General features: G+C 41.2%; 1 protein-coding gene across 2 annotated transcripts in view; it reads right to left on the bottom strand.

Annotated features, from left to right (window-relative positions):
- The window catches only part of MRC2 (mannose receptor C-type 2), a 61,782-nt gene extending 48,527 nt beyond the window's left edge, over nucleotides 1-13,255 (bottom strand). For both annotated transcript variants that reach the window (XM_089531224.1, XM_089531223.1), the window contains exons 1-7: nucleotides 12,985-13,255; nucleotides 8,343-8,516; nucleotides 7,110-7,274; nucleotides 6,237-6,350; nucleotides 4,131-4,274; nucleotides 2,843-3,025; nucleotides 711-865 (exon numbers count right to left, since the gene is read on the bottom strand). In XM_089531224.1, the coding sequence (XP_089387350.1) occupies nucleotides 711-865; nucleotides 2,843-3,025; nucleotides 4,131-4,274; nucleotides 6,237-6,350; nucleotides 7,110-7,274; nucleotides 8,343-8,516; nucleotides 12,985-13,240 (1,191 nt within the window). In that variant the 5' untranslated portion in view covers nucleotides 13,241-13,255. The remainder of the gene's footprint in view (nucleotides 1-710; nucleotides 866-2,842; nucleotides 3,026-4,130; nucleotides 4,275-6,236; nucleotides 6,351-7,109; nucleotides 7,275-8,342; nucleotides 8,517-12,984) is intronic.
- Between the last annotated feature and the right edge of the window lie 7,474 nt (nucleotides 13,256-20,729).

Raw genomic sequence — 20,729 nt, 5'->3', positions numbered from 1 at the left:
TTTTGGGGGAGTGAAAAACATTCTGAATGCCTTAAAATTACTTGAAGCTTGTTCAAAACCAATTTAACTTTGGTGCAGTAAAGGGAAGCTCCTCCAATAAACAAGTCCACAGAAAGGTGCAAAAACCAATTAAAAAACCCTTCACCTTCTGTGGCTACACTCACCTTGGGTGATCCTCTGCTCCTTCTTTCATTTGTTATACTACTGCTTACAAACACTATTCCCTATTAAGGTCATACACAATAATAATAACAAATCCAGGGTTTATCAATGAATCTGGCAGATTCTGATATAAAAGAGAAATTGATGTGGATTTCAACTGAGCACTGTCTGATTCAGCTACTTGAGCCCCTTTCAGCTCAGAGAAAAGAAACAGATGTTAAATTATATCATTGTGTTGGACAGAGGTGAGAAAGAAGAGTAATCTCTGTTTCTTTTCTTTTTTTAATCAAATCTGTTCCAAGAAAGAGGGAAGAGATATAGCAACGTGCCCTGTATAATGGTAGTTCCTTTATGGTTCTAAGTCCTAGTGACTTTGTCTACTGTCATTCCAATCAAGAGTCACATTTTAATGTCCAAGCAAATATTTAGTTAATTAATTGCTCCTTTCAATCAATTAATCCTTTACACTGCAAATAAGAGGGCACCATTCTCTATTTTGAGAATTGTATTGGCTTCCCACAAGAGGTGCCCCTCCACTCTTCACATACCGGTCCCCAGATAGTCACACAGTCCTCAAGGTTGTCTCGAAAATTGTTGGGCTCGAAGGGGTGCCAGAATGTAAACAACACTGGCGTGCCATCTGACCACTCAAAATTCATCTGTAGTCTCATATCATTCAGGCCAATCCAAAGTTCTTCAACATCTGTCAAAAACAGGGAGTAAGAAGAGAATTTCTACAAAACACTTCATTTGTCTTCCTGTCTCTCAATAGTGTGTCACTTCCTTTTCTCAAATCAATTTCCTTCAGTTTGTGAGCATTTAAGCACAATGTTGTATTCTCTGTGTCTTCCAGGACTATAAAGAGAAAGAGACATACATAGGGCTAGATGTAGGTTTCCTTCCTGCAGCTCCACCACACTTTCCTCCTGTACCTACCTCAATTTCAGGGTAACTTTTGCCCTAATCTAACCTGTTTCAGATAGGCTACAGTAAGCAGCAGATGTAAACATTTATCCAGTACTTTTGAAAACCAATTAAAAAAATACTTCTTTATTTTATTACTTTAGGGAGAACCATAGCTTCATGGTTGACACAAGAATCAGCCAACTGGCACTTTACACTATCAGATAGTGCGGTGGAAAAGTTGTAGCTTTGTCATTGTCTCAAACACCATCCAACATTATGTGCGAACAACTTTCCCTTACAATAGAAGAAATCAGCTGGTCTTGAACTCAATTCATTTGGCAAGTTTTTATGGATAACTCTGGATGCACAGCAAGGTTTATGCTTATCTATTTATGAAGGGGTGCTGAAAAGTTCTCGGCCAACAAGGGAATGACCTACAGCCAATAAACATAAAAGCTAATCCACATAATCACCCCAAAGTTTGATGCACTCAGCACGTTGTTTCTCAAGTTTCTTTAACCTTTCCCAAAAAATTCTGAAGTACTCCTGTGTTGTTTACTGTTATCTGAATCATTTCAAAAATCATTTGAAAATGTCTTTCCTTTCAAACTCTTTTGAAGATTTGGAAACAGGAAACAGACAGATGGATCAAGATCTGGTGAGTAGGGTGAATGGTTTATGTATTCAAATCCCAAATATTTCAAAGCATCCATTGTTGTGCCAGCCCTGTGAGCAGTTGCATTGTCCTGCAAAAAGAGAACACCTTTCTGTAACTTCCCTCACTATTTTTCCTTCAATACCTCTTTAATCAGCCCAGCAAATTAGAGTTGTATTCTGCATTAACCATTTGGTCCTTCTGAAGATAGTCATCTATCTTTCCTGCTGACTTTAAAGTCTTCAATTTCTTCAGCTGTGGAGAATCCAAATGCCACTACTGCAAGAACTGTTGTTTGGTCTCTGGATCATAGTAATATAACTATGTTTCATCAAGAAGGATGAGCTGTTCTAAAAAAATATAATGAGACTGCTCAAAATGCTGCAAAATCAACTTGAAGATATCCACTCAATTCCATTTCTGGTCAGCATTCAAACATTTTGGAACCTATCTGGCTGACAGTTTCTGTACATCCAACTGCTCATGATATTTAAGTCCAATGCATTTCTTGGGAAATCTCTAGTGTCTCAGCAATTGTTTTAGCTGAGATTTGCCGATCTGTCAAAATCAGGCCATGAATTTCAGGAATTGACACTGCTGAAGGCCTCCCAGACCTTGCTGCCTCTTCAGTCTCAAAATCTCCACATTGCAAGTTGGCAAGTTGGCATACCACTTCTTCACAGCCAAGTATGATGGGCACTTGGCACTCAATGTTTGCAACACATACTCGAAGATTTCCTTTGGAGTTTTGGTCTGCAGGTACAGGATCTTCATGATGGCCCGAAGTTTAACACTTGAAAATTCCACTTATCGTTGACATGGTTCTATCAATGATCTGAAAAAGTTCAGAAATTAGAGCTACGATCCTGCAAATTGGCAGTAAAAAATACAAAAGAACACTATTTCAAGCTACAGTGACAAAATTTCACTCAGATTTTGGGAGGTGGGTCAGGCCAAGAACTTTTCAGCACACCCTTGTACATTTGATTTAACATTAGCTTTAAAAAACAACATTACTTTAGAACTTTTCCATGTATCTTCTTAAAATACAAGGATAAATAAGCACCTTCACATATAAGACACATACCTCCCTACGTGTTTAACATGACGATTGCTTACCTTGCTTGATCTGCTTGGTAACAAACTCTAGTTCAGGGAGGGTGTGGATGCTCACGAGGTCACCTTCACTTCGCAAACAGGTCTTCTTAGCATCCAACCAACTCTTCTTTTCACTGATCAAACGGTAACAGTTAGTCTGGAAAGGCTGCCAACTTGGATCACAGTCCACTTTCACCTCAGATTCTATTGGGATTGGGACCAAGAAGCAAGCATTAGTGAGTAGCATTTGGAACTGTTATGCACCTTATTGAATTTCAAGCTATTTAATTCTTGAACTAACATCCAAAATGGGCAAGCTGGAGAACAGGAGTGTTTCCAGAAAGGCTTTACCAGTCAAATAGCACCGTTTCATCTTTCCTTCCTCAATAGATTCGAACCCCCCATAACAAAAAAGTCAGTAGGAAAATACAGGCAAGTTATAAACAAGCAAGAATATTTGGACCACCTGTAAAAGTCTAGAAATGAGGAAGGACACAATAAAAGCCTAATTTGGAAGCATCTCACAATATCATGTCAGACCTTTTTACCTTAAATCCAACACCCAGAATCCCTAGTGAGCATGGCCAGTATCTATGATATATTCTGGGTTTTGTAGTAGAAAAAGAAATTCCTCCAAGTTCTGCCATTAACAAAATAAAAAAAAACAAATTAATTAATTAAATTACCTGCCACGTAAGCCCCATCAGTCTCTTCACCTTAAGAGTTGATAAAAATCATTGATGCCTAACATCCTCATCCAGAACTTTCTTTGGTTACATGTAATATTCTGCTTTTAGCCTTCTTCTCCTCACTTTGACCCCCTGAACTGAAAGCCTCTTAACCACAAAACAACTCGGCTTGGTCCACATCCTTCCAACCAACGCAACACACTTCAGCCCCTATACTTAGTGTGAGGTTTTCCACGTCATTCTCTTAACCTTTCGTTTCCTATTCCCTTCAGGCTTTTCAAGGGAACCGTCCCTCAAGACCCAGACTTACAAGTCCATTCTGCCTATACTTTTTGTTTCATGCTGTCTCTGGACCCAGTCTTTCCATTCAGCTTTCCAAACCTCAAACACTTTGCCTGCCCACAAGAACCATGTATGATTTTCTCAATCTGAACACTTTTCAGCATTTTATTTCTGACACTTCCACTACTCCCAATCAGAATGTTAACAAACATTCCATGACATCACATCAGCTCAGGCAATGTTTGCTAGGTGTTGCAGAATGACAAGCATGTGATAGGTAATTTAAACTGCTCAGTAATTTAAACTGCTCAGCTACAGCGTTCCTTGAAGCCACGCACCTACTGAGTATGTATTTGAGGTGGCATTAGGTTTCTTTTTGCAGATGTAGGGCAAAGCGATGCTGCAGTCCCGGTTCTGCCATCCTCCCGATGACTCTGTCCGGATCACCCCACAGTTTTCCTCATTGGGGTTGTCAGGCTGATCTATAAATATAGAAAGATCACCCATGCTTGAAACAGTTGTTATTTAAACAAACAAACAAAAAAAAACACCTCCTGAGAATGGTAAGAGGCAAATCACATTTAAGGCATAAATATTTAAGGATCAGTTCTGAATCTCAGAAACAGAAGTGGTAGTCTCATGATAGCTGGTGTGGTTTGAATGTTGGACTAAGACTCTGGGAGACCAAGGTTCAAATCCCCACTGAGCCATGAAAACCCATATTTGTAGGTACAAAGCAACAACAAGTCTAAGAAATGAAATATGGCAGACCCTCCAGATTTAGCTACTAGAAAAGGCAGCATTTCTAAAGTTCCTAGCTGTGATGAACACAGCTTCAAATCATTGTTGAACATAAAAATCATGGGATTGCCCAGGGTTAGCCCATCCGAAAATTATAAAACACTTAGCATTCTCAATGTTCTCAAACATGATATCAAGTTTTAAGACTCACTTCCCCAATTCGTGTAATAAAATCTTCTCCCAAAATAAATGGACAGTCAGCCCAGTTCTGGGAACACACTTAAATCATGGCCTACAATCACACTGATGTCTCTGAATACTTCTAACGAACAATAGTTAATGTTAGAACTTAAGCACCTTAGCTAAAAAAATGGACCAGTTTCAGCCCAGTTATGCCAACAATTCAATTAAGTAACTTAGGCAAACTTGTGTTAAGTAATAGTAAGGGATTTATCAATTACAGTTGGCCCTTCTTATAAAGGATTTTTTAATACTCGGAATCAAGCATCCACGGTTTGAAAATGTTCAAAAAAAGTATAAATTTTAAATATCAAACCTTGATTTTCCATTTTTATTAGGGACACCATTTTGCTATTTCATTATATTTAATAGGACTTGAGCATCCACGGATTTTGTTATCCACAGGGGATATTGAAACCAAACCCCAGCATATAAAAAGGGTTCACTGTATTAATTTGAATGAAAAGCTGAACTTGCTGCTGAATTGACAATCCATTTTATTTTCTCTAACCATAACAAAAACAAGGAAAGGTGAACAAAAATGTAACATTTACAGACAATAATGGGTTCCATCAGGATCAGTTCAACCCCACCCCTTCCATGGACATAGCCAAGGGTTTTTTTTGGGGGGGGGTGGGTGGATCAGAATGTGTATGAATGTGCAAAGCAATGAGCTGTGAGTGGCATGGATTGGCTAGTGGTTATGATGTTATGACCCACTCCAGCATCCAGAGCAGTTCTGCAAATAAATCAAGAATCATTTCTACCACTTTAAATAAGATAAAGAATGGATATATGCATAAACTGATGACTCATGTAGTGATTTAAATAATAAACAACACATCTTAGGCAGAACACTTTAAAGCAGTGGTTCCCAACCTGTGGGTCGGGACCCCTTTCATGGGGGTCGCCTAAGACCATTGGAAAACACCTATTTAATTACAGTTATGAAGTAGCAATGAAAATAATTTCATGTGTTTGGGTCACCACAACATGAAGAACTGTATTAAAGGGCCGTGGCATTAGGAAGGTTGGGAACCACTGCTTTAAAGGAAGAAGGACACACCAGTGATTAAGCCAGTGTTTGAGCTGCTGGCAGGTACATCTGTTGGGCAAATTTTGAAGCCAAGAGGAAGATGGGTTTGTACAAGAACCCATTCTATACTATATCTGGCTTTACCCTAATGATCCTAAGTCAGAGATATGCATGAATATATTACTATTTTAACATTTCCTGAATCCAAATTTCCACTCAGCTTTACTCAACTTTATCCATGAACCTATGTATGTATGTCTCTATGTGTCTGTCTATCCAGCCATCCATTTATCTGTTTATCTCAAAGCCCTTTCATGCAGGGGAGCATATAAATGAATAAATTACACATGCCAATAACCTGAAACTGCAAGAAGATTGTTGATAATTCATTGAGATAGCACCCATACAACCTCTGGCTCTGGCTTACCACTCTCCCAGTTAAGGTACTTCAAGGGTGAATTGTCTGACCACTGCCAGCCCCCATTGAGGTCCAAATCATTAAGTCCAATCCAGAGGGTGGATCCATATCCTGTTAGCAGTCCTGAGATAGAAAGAGAAGATCAGAATGTCACAGTGTCAGGTCTTCCACCACAAAGCACATCCAGCTACACCTTCACCTGGTAATCCCAAACAAGCATTTGGGTCTTCTCTCCATGCACCTATTTCACCAAAGCTTGCTATGGGGCTCTTTTCTGACCCCGACCCAGTGCACCGTAGAGAGATCTTGTAACATATTTGAGACTAACTGAAAGAAATAAGTTGGCAGCATGAGTTTATGTCTACTTCCTCAAATGCACCTGGGGAAGTAGACTTAAGCATATGAACATTCATGCTGCCAACTTCTTCCAGTTAGGAGCAAGACAGACAGACAGTCAAAACCAGCAGGTTTCTGGATGGATTCAAGGTGGGGCATTTAGATGATGCACGCCTTGAAGCCAGCCAGAAACTGCTCCCAAGCCACATTATGGGGAGAAAAGTTGGACTAAAAAGGAGCTGGATTTTTCCACTTCTTCCCGGAAAATGAGCACCTTCACATGTACATATAAATGCACTGATGCCAGGGCGGCTCTAAAGGGGTGTTCTTTCCAAACCCTAACCCTAATTGTGCATGTACTGTAAACACCCCATCAGAGGTGCATATTTGATTCATCTTTGGATCATTCTGGCTCTTTGGCTTAGTAACAGAGATGAGCGCCGCCTCCTACAGTCAGTTACATTGATGTCAAGGGACTACTTTTATCTTTTTAACATAAAAGTCCTGCCCATTTCTGCCAAAAGAAGCAAGGAACCCATTGCTCACCATTGATGTAGGTTTGCTCATGGATCTCAGTGATGCTGAGCAAACTGGCTCCTTGCTGCTCACAGCTCTTCCCAGCTTCCTGCCAAGAGAGTGTGGACTGGAAGTTGAACTGGTAGCAGCTACTGGTGAGCTGGTCTCTGTCCCAGAATGTATCACAGTCATTACCTAAGAAGAGAGGCCATGGAAAGAAGTTACCGCAAGCCAAAAGAGCCAATATCCAACTTCATCAACAGGCACTCTGCAAGCAAGTGCCTGCAAGCAAGCAGTGCCAAAAACACCTAACCATTCTGCTGAACATTTGAGAGTGAAGTGTAAAGGGATGGGAATATTTTCCAGTCTTTGTATTATATGACTGCGGACAGGGGTAAGAGAGAAAAGGGGAAGGTAAGGTAGACTGCGAACAAAGGAGATAAACAATAGCTTGGATGGTCAATAGGGTGTTTGCACACAGACACACCTTCCTTTCACACCAATAATTCAAAGTGTTATTGGTTGGGTGGAATACTACATACTGGAATATGTAACGTACTCTGAATTAATGTATTTTAATATATTATATACCATCTTTCAAAATCAAAGGAACTGCTTAACATCAAATCCACCAAAATGTAAGCAAGTGCATCCTTCTGTACAAGTACAAGTACTGCTACTTCTACTACACCTGCACACTATTTCATGTTTATCTTATGGGTATTGTAAGGTAAAAGCTATCTGTTGAATCCCTTATTCCAATAGATGAATTGCTGTGTTTTCATGAAATGTTAATCAATATTCTAGCTGCTCAGGGTAAAGAATCAGCTACAGAAATAAATAAAACAGTGCAGGTTGGCTAACAAAGACCCTGATACATAATTTGTGTACTATTAGATGGAAGTAAGGGACAATGATAGGAAGGACAGAGAAGGAGGTTGAAGGAAGTGGAGTGTTGATATCAATATCACCTTTCAAGCTAGCAGCAGACCATAGGCTTTGGAAATGCAACAAAGCATTTAAGCACAGTAGCAGAATAGTTCAGAGAAAAAAAATACAGTCCTGAAGTCTGAAGGTGCTTACATGGCAGAGGAAAGTGAAGCAAATCTCCCACAGTGGCTTGCAAAGGAGTGCTGTTTTCCCACTGAGCTCAGGCAACAAAACCTTCTCCTGACACCCATGCGCAAAATAGTCTAGACACTTCAATGGTTAACCCAACAGTGCCCACAGTCCAGACTCTCATATAAAATGGAAGTAGCTTACTCTTAATTGGGCAGAATCCCCATCTTTCATCTTTGCCATAGTCCTGTGTAGTGGCACACCAGAGATGACCGTCTCCACGACCCATGCTTGTGCAATCATAGAACCACTGGTTATCATACTTGAAGGGGATAGTGCAGGGCTTTCCATGAGAATTACCTTGGATAGTGTAAATTTCTGGAGCAGGAAGAGAGAAAAAAATCATGATTTTATACCTGCCTTCCTATACTAGGAGTCTTCTTATTTGTGAGCTTGCCATCTGCAGATTTGAGGTTCCATGGACAACAAACTCTGATGGTCTAAATGGAAGTGTGTGCACACAGCCATGCCAGTGGCCACTCGCACATCATGTCTCCATAGTAAACAACAGGACTTGAAATCACACTTTTTTCGTTATCAGTAGGGGAGCCTGGAACAGATCCCAGCAGATACAAAGGGACACAAATCTGTAATTTGATCAAAGAACTTTGCTCTGTACAGTCTATAGCAGATCTTGGAAAAGACACCTTTTGGACTTCCATTTCCAGAATCCCCAGCCATTCTAGTACAAAAATACTCTGTCTAGTGCTTATCTGTAGTCCTGCATACGATTCAGTGGGCCATTCCCCAATTCCTTTGGCCAAATATGCCCTCAGCATACCATGCCTGACCTCAAGTTAATCCAAGAAACATTACAGCTGGCAGATTGCTCCATTGAGCACATGATGAAATTTCTTCCACATGCAGTAGAACTATGCACACTCTGCACTAATAAAGTCAACATTAAAATTCTGCATCAGGTGAGGACAATAAGGGCTGTATGGAATTATTTGTTAAGGGCAGGATGTTAACTGAACTGCTTCAAGGCCTTTAAGCCAGCTGCCAGTATAATCATAAAATTGGACTATTTGCATTGAAATAAAGTCCTAAATATTCAGCAGGCAAATGGATCTCAGGCAGCATATGAAAAATGTATGTGTTTCCTTCATTCATGAAACAAAACATTTACTGTGGCAACAGTAGAAATAGGGATATACTGAAAATACTCTTCTCAATACAACTGCCATAAAGAGGCAATGAATATTTGTCATCCACCTACTCACTTAAGGATTTTAGGATGACACATTTAACTAACTCACTATGTACTCTGGGCTATAACTCCACTCATATGTGCAAACTACTCTCTCACCCAGGTTTCTTTCTTGTTTTAATAATATTGTTATATAGCAGTCTAGGTTGCATCCAGATTTTGCCATGCTTAGAAGAGACCCTAGTTTAAGTCTCATAGATTTCAATGGTTTTCCTCTCAAGATGATTAAATCAGGATCCAATCTTATAGTTTTGTACTACTATTTTTTTAAAGTAAACTGTATCAATGTGGCCTCATTTATTTTCCAATAAAAACTGCATTTTGTGGTCTGAGCTAACAAATCAGATTTAATAAATGTGCATGTATGGTCCTATTTTGAAGAGGGGTAAAGAACACCAAAACAGCAGTGTCCTCCCAGAAGACCTCTTGAAAACTTTCTTCCTTCCGGCTTTTGAGACTTCCCCCTGCTATCACATATGTCTGTTTATCTTTGAAGCCCTAAGGGCATTTTCTCTAGAAAAGCTACAGTTCTCATAATCTGTTCAACTATCAGTTTCTGAACTTTGATGGTATGATTGTTGAACCACAGAATATATACACAAGGTTGGTGATAAGAGGGACAGATAGGGGTCTAATCTGCCCTATAGAAATAATCCAGTGTGACATCACTTCAGCTTCCAAGGGTCAATGCTATGGAATTCTGGGATCTGTAGTTTTGTACGATATTTAGCCTTCTCTGTCAGAGAGCTCTAGTGCCACAACAAACTACAGACCCCAAAATTCCATAGCACTGAGCCATGGCAGTTAAAGTAGTGTCAAACTGCATTATTTACACAGGATGTGCCATGATGACGCAGTGCCAAAGGGGCGTCATCACACCGCATGGTGGCGGTTATGGCACTGCTTCAAGGGCACACAAAGAAGTCGGTTGCCACATATCGCCACCCCTTCCTGCCAATCTGTACAGCCCCTTAGTTGCATTTTAGTCTCACTGAAATCAGTAGCACTTATATTGGTCATTATGAACTTTTCAAATTGGTTTCAGTGGGAGTCAGTATGACTAACTTTGCCTGGATCAAAGACCAAGAAACCCTCCACAACTTCACCACACAGCTGCTTCCCAAGCAGACAGATGGTTGAACTCTGGAATCCAGAGTGCCTGGTGGTTTGTGAATTTGAAGCTGGGCCAGTCTTGGGTAAAATGAAACTCCAAGCTATGGTGACAACATATAAATAACAGATATGAGCTTGGAAACAGGCAAAAGTCAAAACCCCATCTCTCAGGATCACTGTATTTTTTTTCTATTTGGAAAATATGATAAACAGTGCAAAATAAATAGTTCAGATTTTTGAATTTCTAATGCAATGTCCTAAATGGGATTTCATATTTGTAATACTGTTGAGCCTCCAAATAACCACATTTTCTTTCTTGTTTAATATCAATAATGTTACATCTGCTTGAACAATGCTCCTGCAGGTCCAGAAATGGCAGCCATGGCTCTGTGGATAGGAGACAGGCAAATTGGGCCAATGCAGTGTCAGTCTGGCTGGATTGTGCCAACAATGCTGTGCACTACACTAGGTATGGCCCAGTCTGTATGGTTACCATTGTGGACAATCCAGGGCTAGTTACAGAGCATAACGCTCCTGACTGGCCCCGGAAATAAGGCCAGTGCAGACAAAGTCATAGGTGTTAAACAGCATCAGGAGCAGAAAGGAGCCTGAGGAACCCCACAGACCAGTGGTTGAGGGGTCAAAAGGAACTCCAGCACCACCTTCTGGATTCACTCCTCCAAGAAAGAATGAAGCCACTGTAATACAGTGCATCCAATTCCTGCAAGGTTTTTGTCTGCCTTTAAAAAAAAAAAACTGTTCCAGAATGTATGGCAGTTTCTCCTGCTGTCAAACCTCTGTCCAAAACAGATTCTAGATGATTCCAGTATTAAGTCAAAGCAGTTGTGTCAGGGAGGGAGCCATAAAACCAAGAGTAGGTTTGTAACCCCTGTGGTAAGAGATCCACAATCTACCTTTTGATTACAGCAGAGAAGAATGTAAGCATGTTCAAGTTAAGCTTCGCAGGAAATTAGTGAAATCATGATACACTAGAGCTCACGAATAGATAACTGGTTAGACCCAGTTGGAACAGTAAAAAATACTTCTTCAGACAATTAATTCCTACAATATGGCCCAGTACAAACCACCAGAAAAGGGTGGGCTGGCAGCGGCCTGTTTGCATGAGGAGGGACGCCGCAGCAGCCAAGCTGCCCAGCATCCCCCTGCCCAAAAAAGAACCTGGAAAAAACAAGTTCTTTTTAGGATGACGTATGCAAATCATGAGTGCGCCATTAGCGCACTCGTAATGTAAGCGATGCGCAGTGACATCTATACCCTGCACGTCATTTATGTCAAAGATGGCGGCCCCCAAATGGACAGGAGACCACCATTAGGCCGCTGCCATGCCATGCTAGGGTTCCAGAGCATGCGGTTTAAGTGCGCTCTGGAACTCTAGTATCGGCAGCAGCATACCGCTTTTGGCCCATCTGTCCAGGACCTATGTTGTTCTGCTCACTAGAGCATACTACTTTTTTCTTTTTTTAAAAAAAAGCTTCACATTTATGATACCTAGTTCCATCTGAGAGTATTAGGCTTATTTGTCCGAACCATGTTTAGAGGCCATATGTTATGAATATCAGTTGCTAAAATCAAACAGCAAAGGATGGATTTTAGCAATATGTCCTGCTTGAGAGATTCAAAAGCAACTTGGCTGGTCCCCATGAGACAAAATCCAAGACTAGTAATTCTGGATCTGGCAAAACAATTCTGACATACTATATATACTCTATATGTCTGTAAGATGGCCTCATGTATAAATCAAGGGCACATTTTGGGACCAAAATTATGGATTTAAATGATGTAAAGGACAAAGCAAAGAAAAATAATACCAAAGAACTCACAAAATTCTATCATAACCTTTCATGTTCATCCTAAAGGCTTGAATAAGGAGGGAACTATGGTAAATGGTAGCTGTGCATTCTGTGGTGGAGGTAACTAGGCACAGCAGGGACTAAGAAAACACACACATCAAAAAGGATGTCAATGCAAGAGTTAAGGTACAGTATTGATTTTATACATATATATATGGAGAGAGAGAGAGAGAGAGAGAGAGAGAGAGAGAGAGAGAGAGAGAGAGAACCATTCCTTCTCTCTCAGTACTCCTTTGAAGGGAAGTGCCAAAGAGCCACTGTCACCATTTTCCCACCCTGGCATCTAAAAAGGCCAGAAGCTATACTGTGGTGAACAGAGCAGAGGGGGTCAGTGCTTCTTTTAGGTTCTCTCAGGGTGGACTAAGCTCTTGCTTTTCGCCATTCTATTCAGATATACTTATAAATGAGCATATACAGAACTCATGAGGACTAGTGACTTCTTTTCATTTGGGGATGGGGGTATGTGTATACTTAATTAAATCACATGTTCTTGGAGTGAAGGATACTAAATTTTGAACTCGCTCAGAAATCCATGGAACACGGTCTGAACAACAACAAAGATTAAATTCCAATGTTCTCATGCAGACTTTACCAGAATATGGTCTGGAGCACAAATCTTCATCATGGTTGTAAATCTTCCACTGGCCTCCCCGTGCTTGGTCACCCCTCTCAGCTGGTGTCAGCGACCAATTTCCCAGCCTGGAGTTCAAATACTGGGAAAGTTGGTCTCCCAGGGTCCTGCAGTTCCACCGCATGTTGACAGATTCCCGGTCGCACTCATAGGTTGCTAGTGCGTGGGCTGCTGCACTGGTGTTTGCAGACTTCCAGGAGACCCCCAGGCACTGCATGGTTCCAATGTTGAAAAGCCGGTTTCGGGAAACCCATTTCCACTTCTGAGCTGGGAGACTGGTATTGCAGATCTTGGAAATTTTCACCAGTGAGTCCTTTGTCTCCAGGCAGCCCTGCAGACCACTGCTATAGATAAGAAATATCCCGGAGTCTGAGAAAATCAAAACCAGAAAGGACACAGTAGAATAATAAAAGTAATCAGTGTCAACATCAACACCACCAACACCATAAAGCAGTCAATTCCAGAAAGCTGTTTAGCAACAGCCCCTTGCTTCATTCTCTCAGAGTCCAGAAAAGTTACTTTTTAGACCGTAACTCCCAGAATCCCCAAGTTATTCAATCCATGCAAATAGAATGTAGCACTGCATCCAAAACAGACAGCAAGTACATTATGGGATGGGAACTAAATTTGGAGGAACATGGCTTCAGTAGCCCTACACCTCTGGCAAAATAGTAAGAATCATGTGAGTCAGTCTGAAGATGGCAGGGCAGCCAACTAGAACAATAAACAATGCTCCGAAGGTGAATAATTATATACTTGCATAACAACATTTTGCTTGCCATTTTAGTTTCAAATGCCTAACAGAGTCTAACCCTCCAATTTGAGTTAACCTTTATAGCAAAATTCCTACCAGGGCCTCCAGGCCCCGGCCTCAAACTGCTTCCCTGCTTACAGACAGTATTTAGCTCTTAAGATGTGGCTTCCAAGCACCAATGTTTTTACAAGTTAACCACGGGCGAAATCCCTTTCCTGAGAAGCTACAAAAGAGGCAAAGAAAAAGAAGAGGTGTCAGCTGACCCCAAACAAAAGCAGATAGGGCAAGTTCTGGGAAGTAGTCACTTCCCCAAGATCCAAGATTTCCCCATTTTTCCTGGCTATGTGGCTTTTAAAAATCTTAAAGTTAGACTGACAGACCAAAGAGGGCTTGTGCTTTATGACCCCCAAAAGATCAGCTTACTCTTAAAACAAAAGCTAAAGTTAGAAAATTACAACTTTCAGGAGAGCTTAGAAAATTACAGCCCCTGCAGGTTTCAGAATCTTTTGATGGAGTAGAGCGAAGGAGGGAAAAACAACACTGAGTTACCTGAAATCGTTTTATTGACATGTCTGTATTTTAATTGCATACTGTACGCCGCTTTGATCACCATGGAAAAGTGGGATAGAAATAAAATTTTATTATTATTATATTATTATAAAGAGCTTAGAAGTAAGTTGCAAAAAAAGAGCAAAGTATTTATAATAAAATTTTGCTTAATAATAACCAAAGCTGCATTGCAATCGTAACATAAAAAATGATAACTTCATTCTTTTTGCAGTGTTTCTATTTTTCTAGTTACAGGGTATGTGTGGCTTTGTGACACATGTTTTTTTTTAATTCCAGACAAGTGGTGGCAGCATTCTGACTTTAAAAGATAAACATATAATTGAAAGAATAGAGATCAGAGTAATATTCTCCCTCCTTGCTGCTCTAGATAGCCTGGACATGATATTCTGCACAAGTTCCAGCCTTCATACTGTCTTCAAGCACAGACCCATCTACAGTATGAAGTAACAGTCCAGCCAAAAGAAAGGCTATCTGGGTTAAAAACTGGCAAATCAGCCATAGCTGGGCATAAGCATGCCTCACCAGTGAGGTCACTTGGGCCTCCAGTGACAATTTTTGGAATCAAAGACAACTTTGAACTCTGCTCTTTCAAGGAGGATGCTACTCCTTCTAAAACAGGTCAATTACACAGCTCTAGGACCTGAGGACTATCTATCCACAACACCTTCATCTTGTTCAGATTTATCTTCATTTTTCTGACCCCTCTCCCCATCTAGACTATTGCCACTTCTGGGCATTGCTCCTCTTCAGATTTATGTCGAAAGTTGATTGTCATCTGCATACTGATGGCTCTGTACTCTACATCTCCAGATGGTTCCTTTTAGCGTTTCCATATATGTGTTCAACAACACAGGGATGAAAATGGGACCCTATGGGAGCCCAGGGCAAAGCTATCATGCAATCAAACCGTAGCCCCTGGGTTACCCTCTGTTAGCAGTTCTGTAGGCAGGAATAGAGTTGGAAAACAGTCCTCTCAGTTTCCACCCCACAAATCCAATCCAGAGAAATATCATAATCAATGACATTAAATGATGCTAAGAAGTTGAGCAGAATCAACTGAGTAGCACTCCTTCTGTCTCCCCCTCAGAAAGTTAGTCTACTGGTTCAGTGCCATGCCCAACCCTAAAGCTAGACTTAAACGCTTCTAGATGATAGGTAGACAAAGTATGGCCCTGGTGCCACATGCACCACCACCCCAACTGTTTTTGCAGCTTCAGCCCCTCCAGACTCATCCAACTTTTTAAAGCCAAAAGCAGTGAATTGCCTTCCTTGGTGGTCACCAGGAGTGACAATTCACCTTTCAAATATTTTGGAACCTCTCTGCCACTCTTTAACATCAAAGACACCAGTTTTTCAACACCAGAAACCTGCCCCTAGCCATTTCCATTTTTGTTTCATTCCACCTCACACACATTTTTAGGCAGTCTGTTTGGCCCCTGAGGGTTCACAGGGCAGAAAATTGACTCCAGGGCTAATCTGCTATCTAACCAATATGCTGTCTAGCCAAAATTGGCTCCTAGATAATCTGCTATGAGCCCACCACATTTTAGTCACATTGTCCAAGAAATTGGTATTGGGTGGATGGAAAATCAGTCAAAGATTTAATTTCCTTCATAGAAATAAAGTCATTTTTCAACTAGAAGTCCAAAAAGCCAAACATGTTTTAGGAAGTTCTGATGCTAGCAAAGCCAACTGATTTCTCTGTTTTCTTCTGTTTGGATTTGTAATCCAAAAGACTGGATTACATGTCATTCTTACCTTCTTCATATTCTGCCCTCTCTGTTTTATATAATGAATGAGAAATATTAGTAAACAGGATAGAATTCACACCCTTTAAAAGATGGTGAATAAGAAAAGAAAGCAACAGGCTCAAAAGGGGTAATGTGAACTACCCCTATGGGATGCCAGTGTCTGAATCCCTGCTCAGCTAAGGAAACCCTGTATTGGGCAAGTCACACTCTCTCAACCTGAAAGGAAGGCAATGGCAAATCTCCTTAGAAGAATCTTGTCAAGAAAACCCTATGATAGGATTGCCATCAACTGGAATTAACTTGAAGGCATATAACAAGAATAAGGGAAAGATTACAGAGACTGAAGGCACTATCTCAAATAAATTACTGTTTGGGAATGTTTGAACCTCTAAGGCCCCACAGCAGATGGACTGAGTAGAAATGGCAAACCACTTCTGAATATTCTTCATCTTAGAAATCCCTATGTAATTCATGGGGTCATCATAAATTGACAAGTGACTTGAAGGCACATTTCATCTCCCATCCCATCCAGAGCAAGATGACTCCCTGTTCCCAGAATAGTATTTTTCCTAACATAAGCCCCTCCTGTAGCAGGGATGGGGATGATAGGGCCCTCTAGATATTCCTGGGTTGTTGATCCCAGCAGCCTTAGCCAACATATTCATTGGTGTAGGTTAATAGGAGGGCTACACAGTCCACAGCCCTGAATTATGGTGGTATTATGTATTATCCTATCATCACAACACACTACCTCCAGGGAGCAGGGTAGCAAGTAGATAGTGTTCTGCAGGTCTTGATTAGAAGCCCACTGGGCAATGAAGACCAAAAGTTGCAGCACCATGGAAAGCTCCAACTGAGCAACTTGCACCAAGCAAGTCTAAAAGGTAGAGAGGAGTCTTTTACACATTGAGTATGAACACCCTTTGGAGGCAGAGGTTCCAGCCCCTCCATGAGAAGTGGAAGGCCTTAAAGGGACAAGGTCTCTGATCTGGACCCTAATAATCTTCCATCTCTCAGACACCCTTTCTAGGCTTCAACTGATGAGCCAGTCTGCAGTTATGGGTCTCTGGTGTGGAGGAGGCCACACTGCTCTGGTGTGGAGGTGGTAAGAATACTTCCCTGAGACTTTGAATTCTGTAGGTTACTGTTTGGGAATCCCTGATCCTGCCAGTCTCCTGGTGAGGCCTAATCATTAAGGTAAAGCATGGGTCATTTTTCAACACCCCTGCTTTGGACTCAGCCATAGACAGACCTTGCTTAATTCCAGCCTGCTTTTCAAGGTCCTGATATTAGGAAAGGAGACAATTAACCTCTTTTCTCAAGCTGTTTTTGCAACTAAACTGACACCTATTGATGGCTGTTTCACCACTGATGGGAATCTCCCCACATCACCATTTGTTTATGTTTTGATTGCAAACACAGCCAAAAGAGAAAATTAATCACTCTCCTAGATGCTCCCCTGCAATTCGTTTCATAGCCCCTTCCCCAAAGTAAATGTACATAAGAAACATCTAAGGGTGCCAAACTGAAAACTGGAGAGAACTCCTGTACAGTGAAGTCAGCAGTTATTGCTTGTCATGCAACCAGGTAACAAGCAACTTCTGCTAAAATCCCCTCTTCTACATCACCATTAGATAGACAGGTGGTTTCTCTGGTTTTATATCTGGCAATCCTGCAAACAATGCCCTCTTTAAAAACAACAACAGTCCAGCAGTATATAGTTTGACATTCAGCAAGATTGCTGCCTCCATCCCAGTCATTACTGTGGCCTGGGCTGGCTTTACAGATTTGGGGGGGAGACATACAGAGAATACCTCAGGTTGCACTAAAGGTCAATCCAAGTGAAATTGCTTTTGTGTACTTCCCTCCTAAGCCAAAATCCCTTGTATGTAGGAGTATTGAGCAGCATTAACTTGAACTCAAGCAGAGCTAGCAAAACACAAAATGAAAATTCCAGGCAAACCCAAAAGCTGAGCAGTGTACACGAGTCTAGATTTTTTAAAGCTGCATTGGAGTCCTCCCTAGGGGTTTCCAGTTGAAATAATGGATAGGGCTCCTACCCCTGTTTGTGGCTGGATAGGAGAAGGATTTCAGCAGATGCTGGCTGTCACACCAACAACGCCTCCTGAAATCCTCTCTTCTACACAGTCATTAAAGAAACAGGAACCCTGTCCTTATTTCAGCTTGTAACTTTCATTCTCCTGGGATAGACAGGTTTGCTAGAGTGAAACCTGGAGAGAACTCCTGTCCCTTTCATGGCTGTACAGAAGAGAGTATTTCAGCAGGTGTTAGTCATCACACAATCAGATAACATGCAGCACCTGCTCAAATTCCTACTTTTCCACAGTCATCAAAGGGACAGGAAACCTCTCCAGTTTTTATTCTGGCAACCCTAGAGATGGATGATTTTATGGGTGATCAAACCTCCAACCTCATTTGGTGTCCAGCTTTGTTGAGTGAGGGCTTTCTGCAACCAGGCAAAGTCTTCACATAGTGGAACCACACAGGCTCACAGGAGCCTTCCTGTTGCAGGTACACAGGTGACTTTGCCCAACTCGCCTGATCCCGCAGTGAAGCTCCCCATCATCATCACCCATCAAAGAGCATCAGAGATCCCATAATAGCTCCAGGACTGGATTAGGCCCATAGGCTGGAGTTGGCCCTCACCTGCACTAGGAAGAAGTGTAGAGGAATGGACAACAAATCAGCTCAAGTGATACAGAACTTGCTTTGCATGTAAACACTCCCAGATTCTATCTTTAGCCTCTCAGAGGGTTGGAAAGGGTTGAAAAGACCAACTGTCTGAGACCCTTGAGAACATGGGCAGGTTCAAGATACTTATGATTCCCCTTTCTCTACAATAATGAAAAACTCTGCAGCTTTCCCACAGAAGCTGTGTAGCTTGTTCGGAAAAGTGTTGTTTTTCTAGAAACCATACAATCTCTCCTGAAAACTGTGCAACTTTTAATATGGAAAGGAAATTGTATAACATTCCTGTTGCACAGAAATGTTGTTTCCAAGTCAGCCACATGTATGTTTTCTGCAAGATTGCTGTTTTTATGTAGAAAACAGAAATTTTGTACATTGAAAATCTTACACAAGAAAAATGTTGCACAAAATCCAGTAACTTTGCACAAAAATAGACATGTAGTTTGTGGTGCAATGTTGCTGTTTTCTGTGCAACATTTTTGTTGTGTAAGATTTCTGTTTGCAGTGAAAGGGAGGTTGAGCTGTTTGGTATTTTCCCCATTCATACAAAAATCCTGCACAGAAAACAGCAATGTTGCATAACAAAACCACATGACTATTTTTGTGCAAGATTGCTGAATTTTGTGCAACATTTTTGTTGAGCAACATGGCTGTTTTCTACAAAAAAATAATAATCTTGCACTACAAAAATGTTGCATGAAAAACAGCAATTTTTTTTACAACAAACCACATATAGACCAACAACATCCAGAGAGCCACTGCTCAGCTTGGGGCGGGGGACTTTTTTGGACAACAGTTCTATGAAAGCCTCAGCCTAGAAAGGTCACTTTTCCCTGCTTTAGTAACTTCTCCAAGTAACATGGAAACCTACAACCTGTGCACCTAGATAATGAGTAGGTGGGTTATCTGAAGTTGATGGAAGAAAGGGAGAAGCAGGAAACTGTTGGGGACACGTGGAACAGAACAACAACATAACTAGGTAGAAGAATAGGAGAAGAAATGAAAAGGGATCCTAGCAAATGAAGTCCAAATCAATTGTGAAGATTGGAAGTCATAACGCTGATGTCTTTCTTCCCTCACTGATACTATAGGTAACAGTGTTCCTGCCATCACTGGCATCCCAGGATTGGTGTCAACTGATACAGGAGGGCAGCGGGGGGGGGGGGCATCCATGCAAGTGAGGAAGGGGAGGAGAGGAGAGGGAGGTTTGCCTCTCCTTTATCTCTGTGTGGCTTCCTTACAGTGAGAAAGAAGGGACAGGTGCCAATAGCAGCACCTTACTGCCCACATGACAGTTCCACTGGGTATCACCCCTCTTCTAGGCTGTCAGATGATGTGATCCACATCTCCTGCACCCCTTAGTGATGCCACTGTCTACCATGACAAACTTTTCAAGAACCAAGGCATATTAGAATCTGATTCGATTCCACTTGGTTCCCACTTGGGCTGAATCAATTTCTTTCCAAATAAATCAATTCAGCCCAAAAAACACCCAATTTTACCAAAGTCTTTTTGATGTGGGAAAAATGGGTAGAAACCATGGCCTCCCCTTCCGAATTGCTTCAGGGATTCGAGTTAAGTGGGATCCATTGTGGTTTTCACCGGATCGAGATCCAGTTTAAAACTACTTGGGAACAATATGTGTTTCTTTCCTGTGGATTAAAGGCCTAAAATCTATTAAGTCATTTCACATTATGCTGTGGCTGAGAAAGTATGACTGAGTGGGGGTTTGAACCTTGGTTTTCTAGTGTCCAGGTCCAACACTCAACCCACTACTTCATACTGACTCTAGAAGTTGTTCTACAGAGCCATAATATCCTATCATAATAGTTATGATTCAAAGTTAGCCCAAGATATTTTTCTCCCTGATTGTTAGGTAGCCAGCTGTGACTCTCCGATTCCCTCCACTATCAAAATCTACA

Source organism: Sceloporus occidentalis, unplaced genomic scaffold (genome assembly GCF_023333645.1).
Source record: "Sceloporus occidentalis isolate IW3139 unplaced genomic scaffold, rSceOcc1.0.p SCAF_7, whole genome shotgun sequence".
Classification (NCBI taxonomy): domain Eukaryota; kingdom Metazoa; phylum Chordata; class Lepidosauria; order Squamata; family Phrynosomatidae; genus Sceloporus; species Sceloporus occidentalis.
Note: the sequence above shows the minus strand (reverse complement) of the source record. Positions and strands in the feature narration are given on the sequence as shown.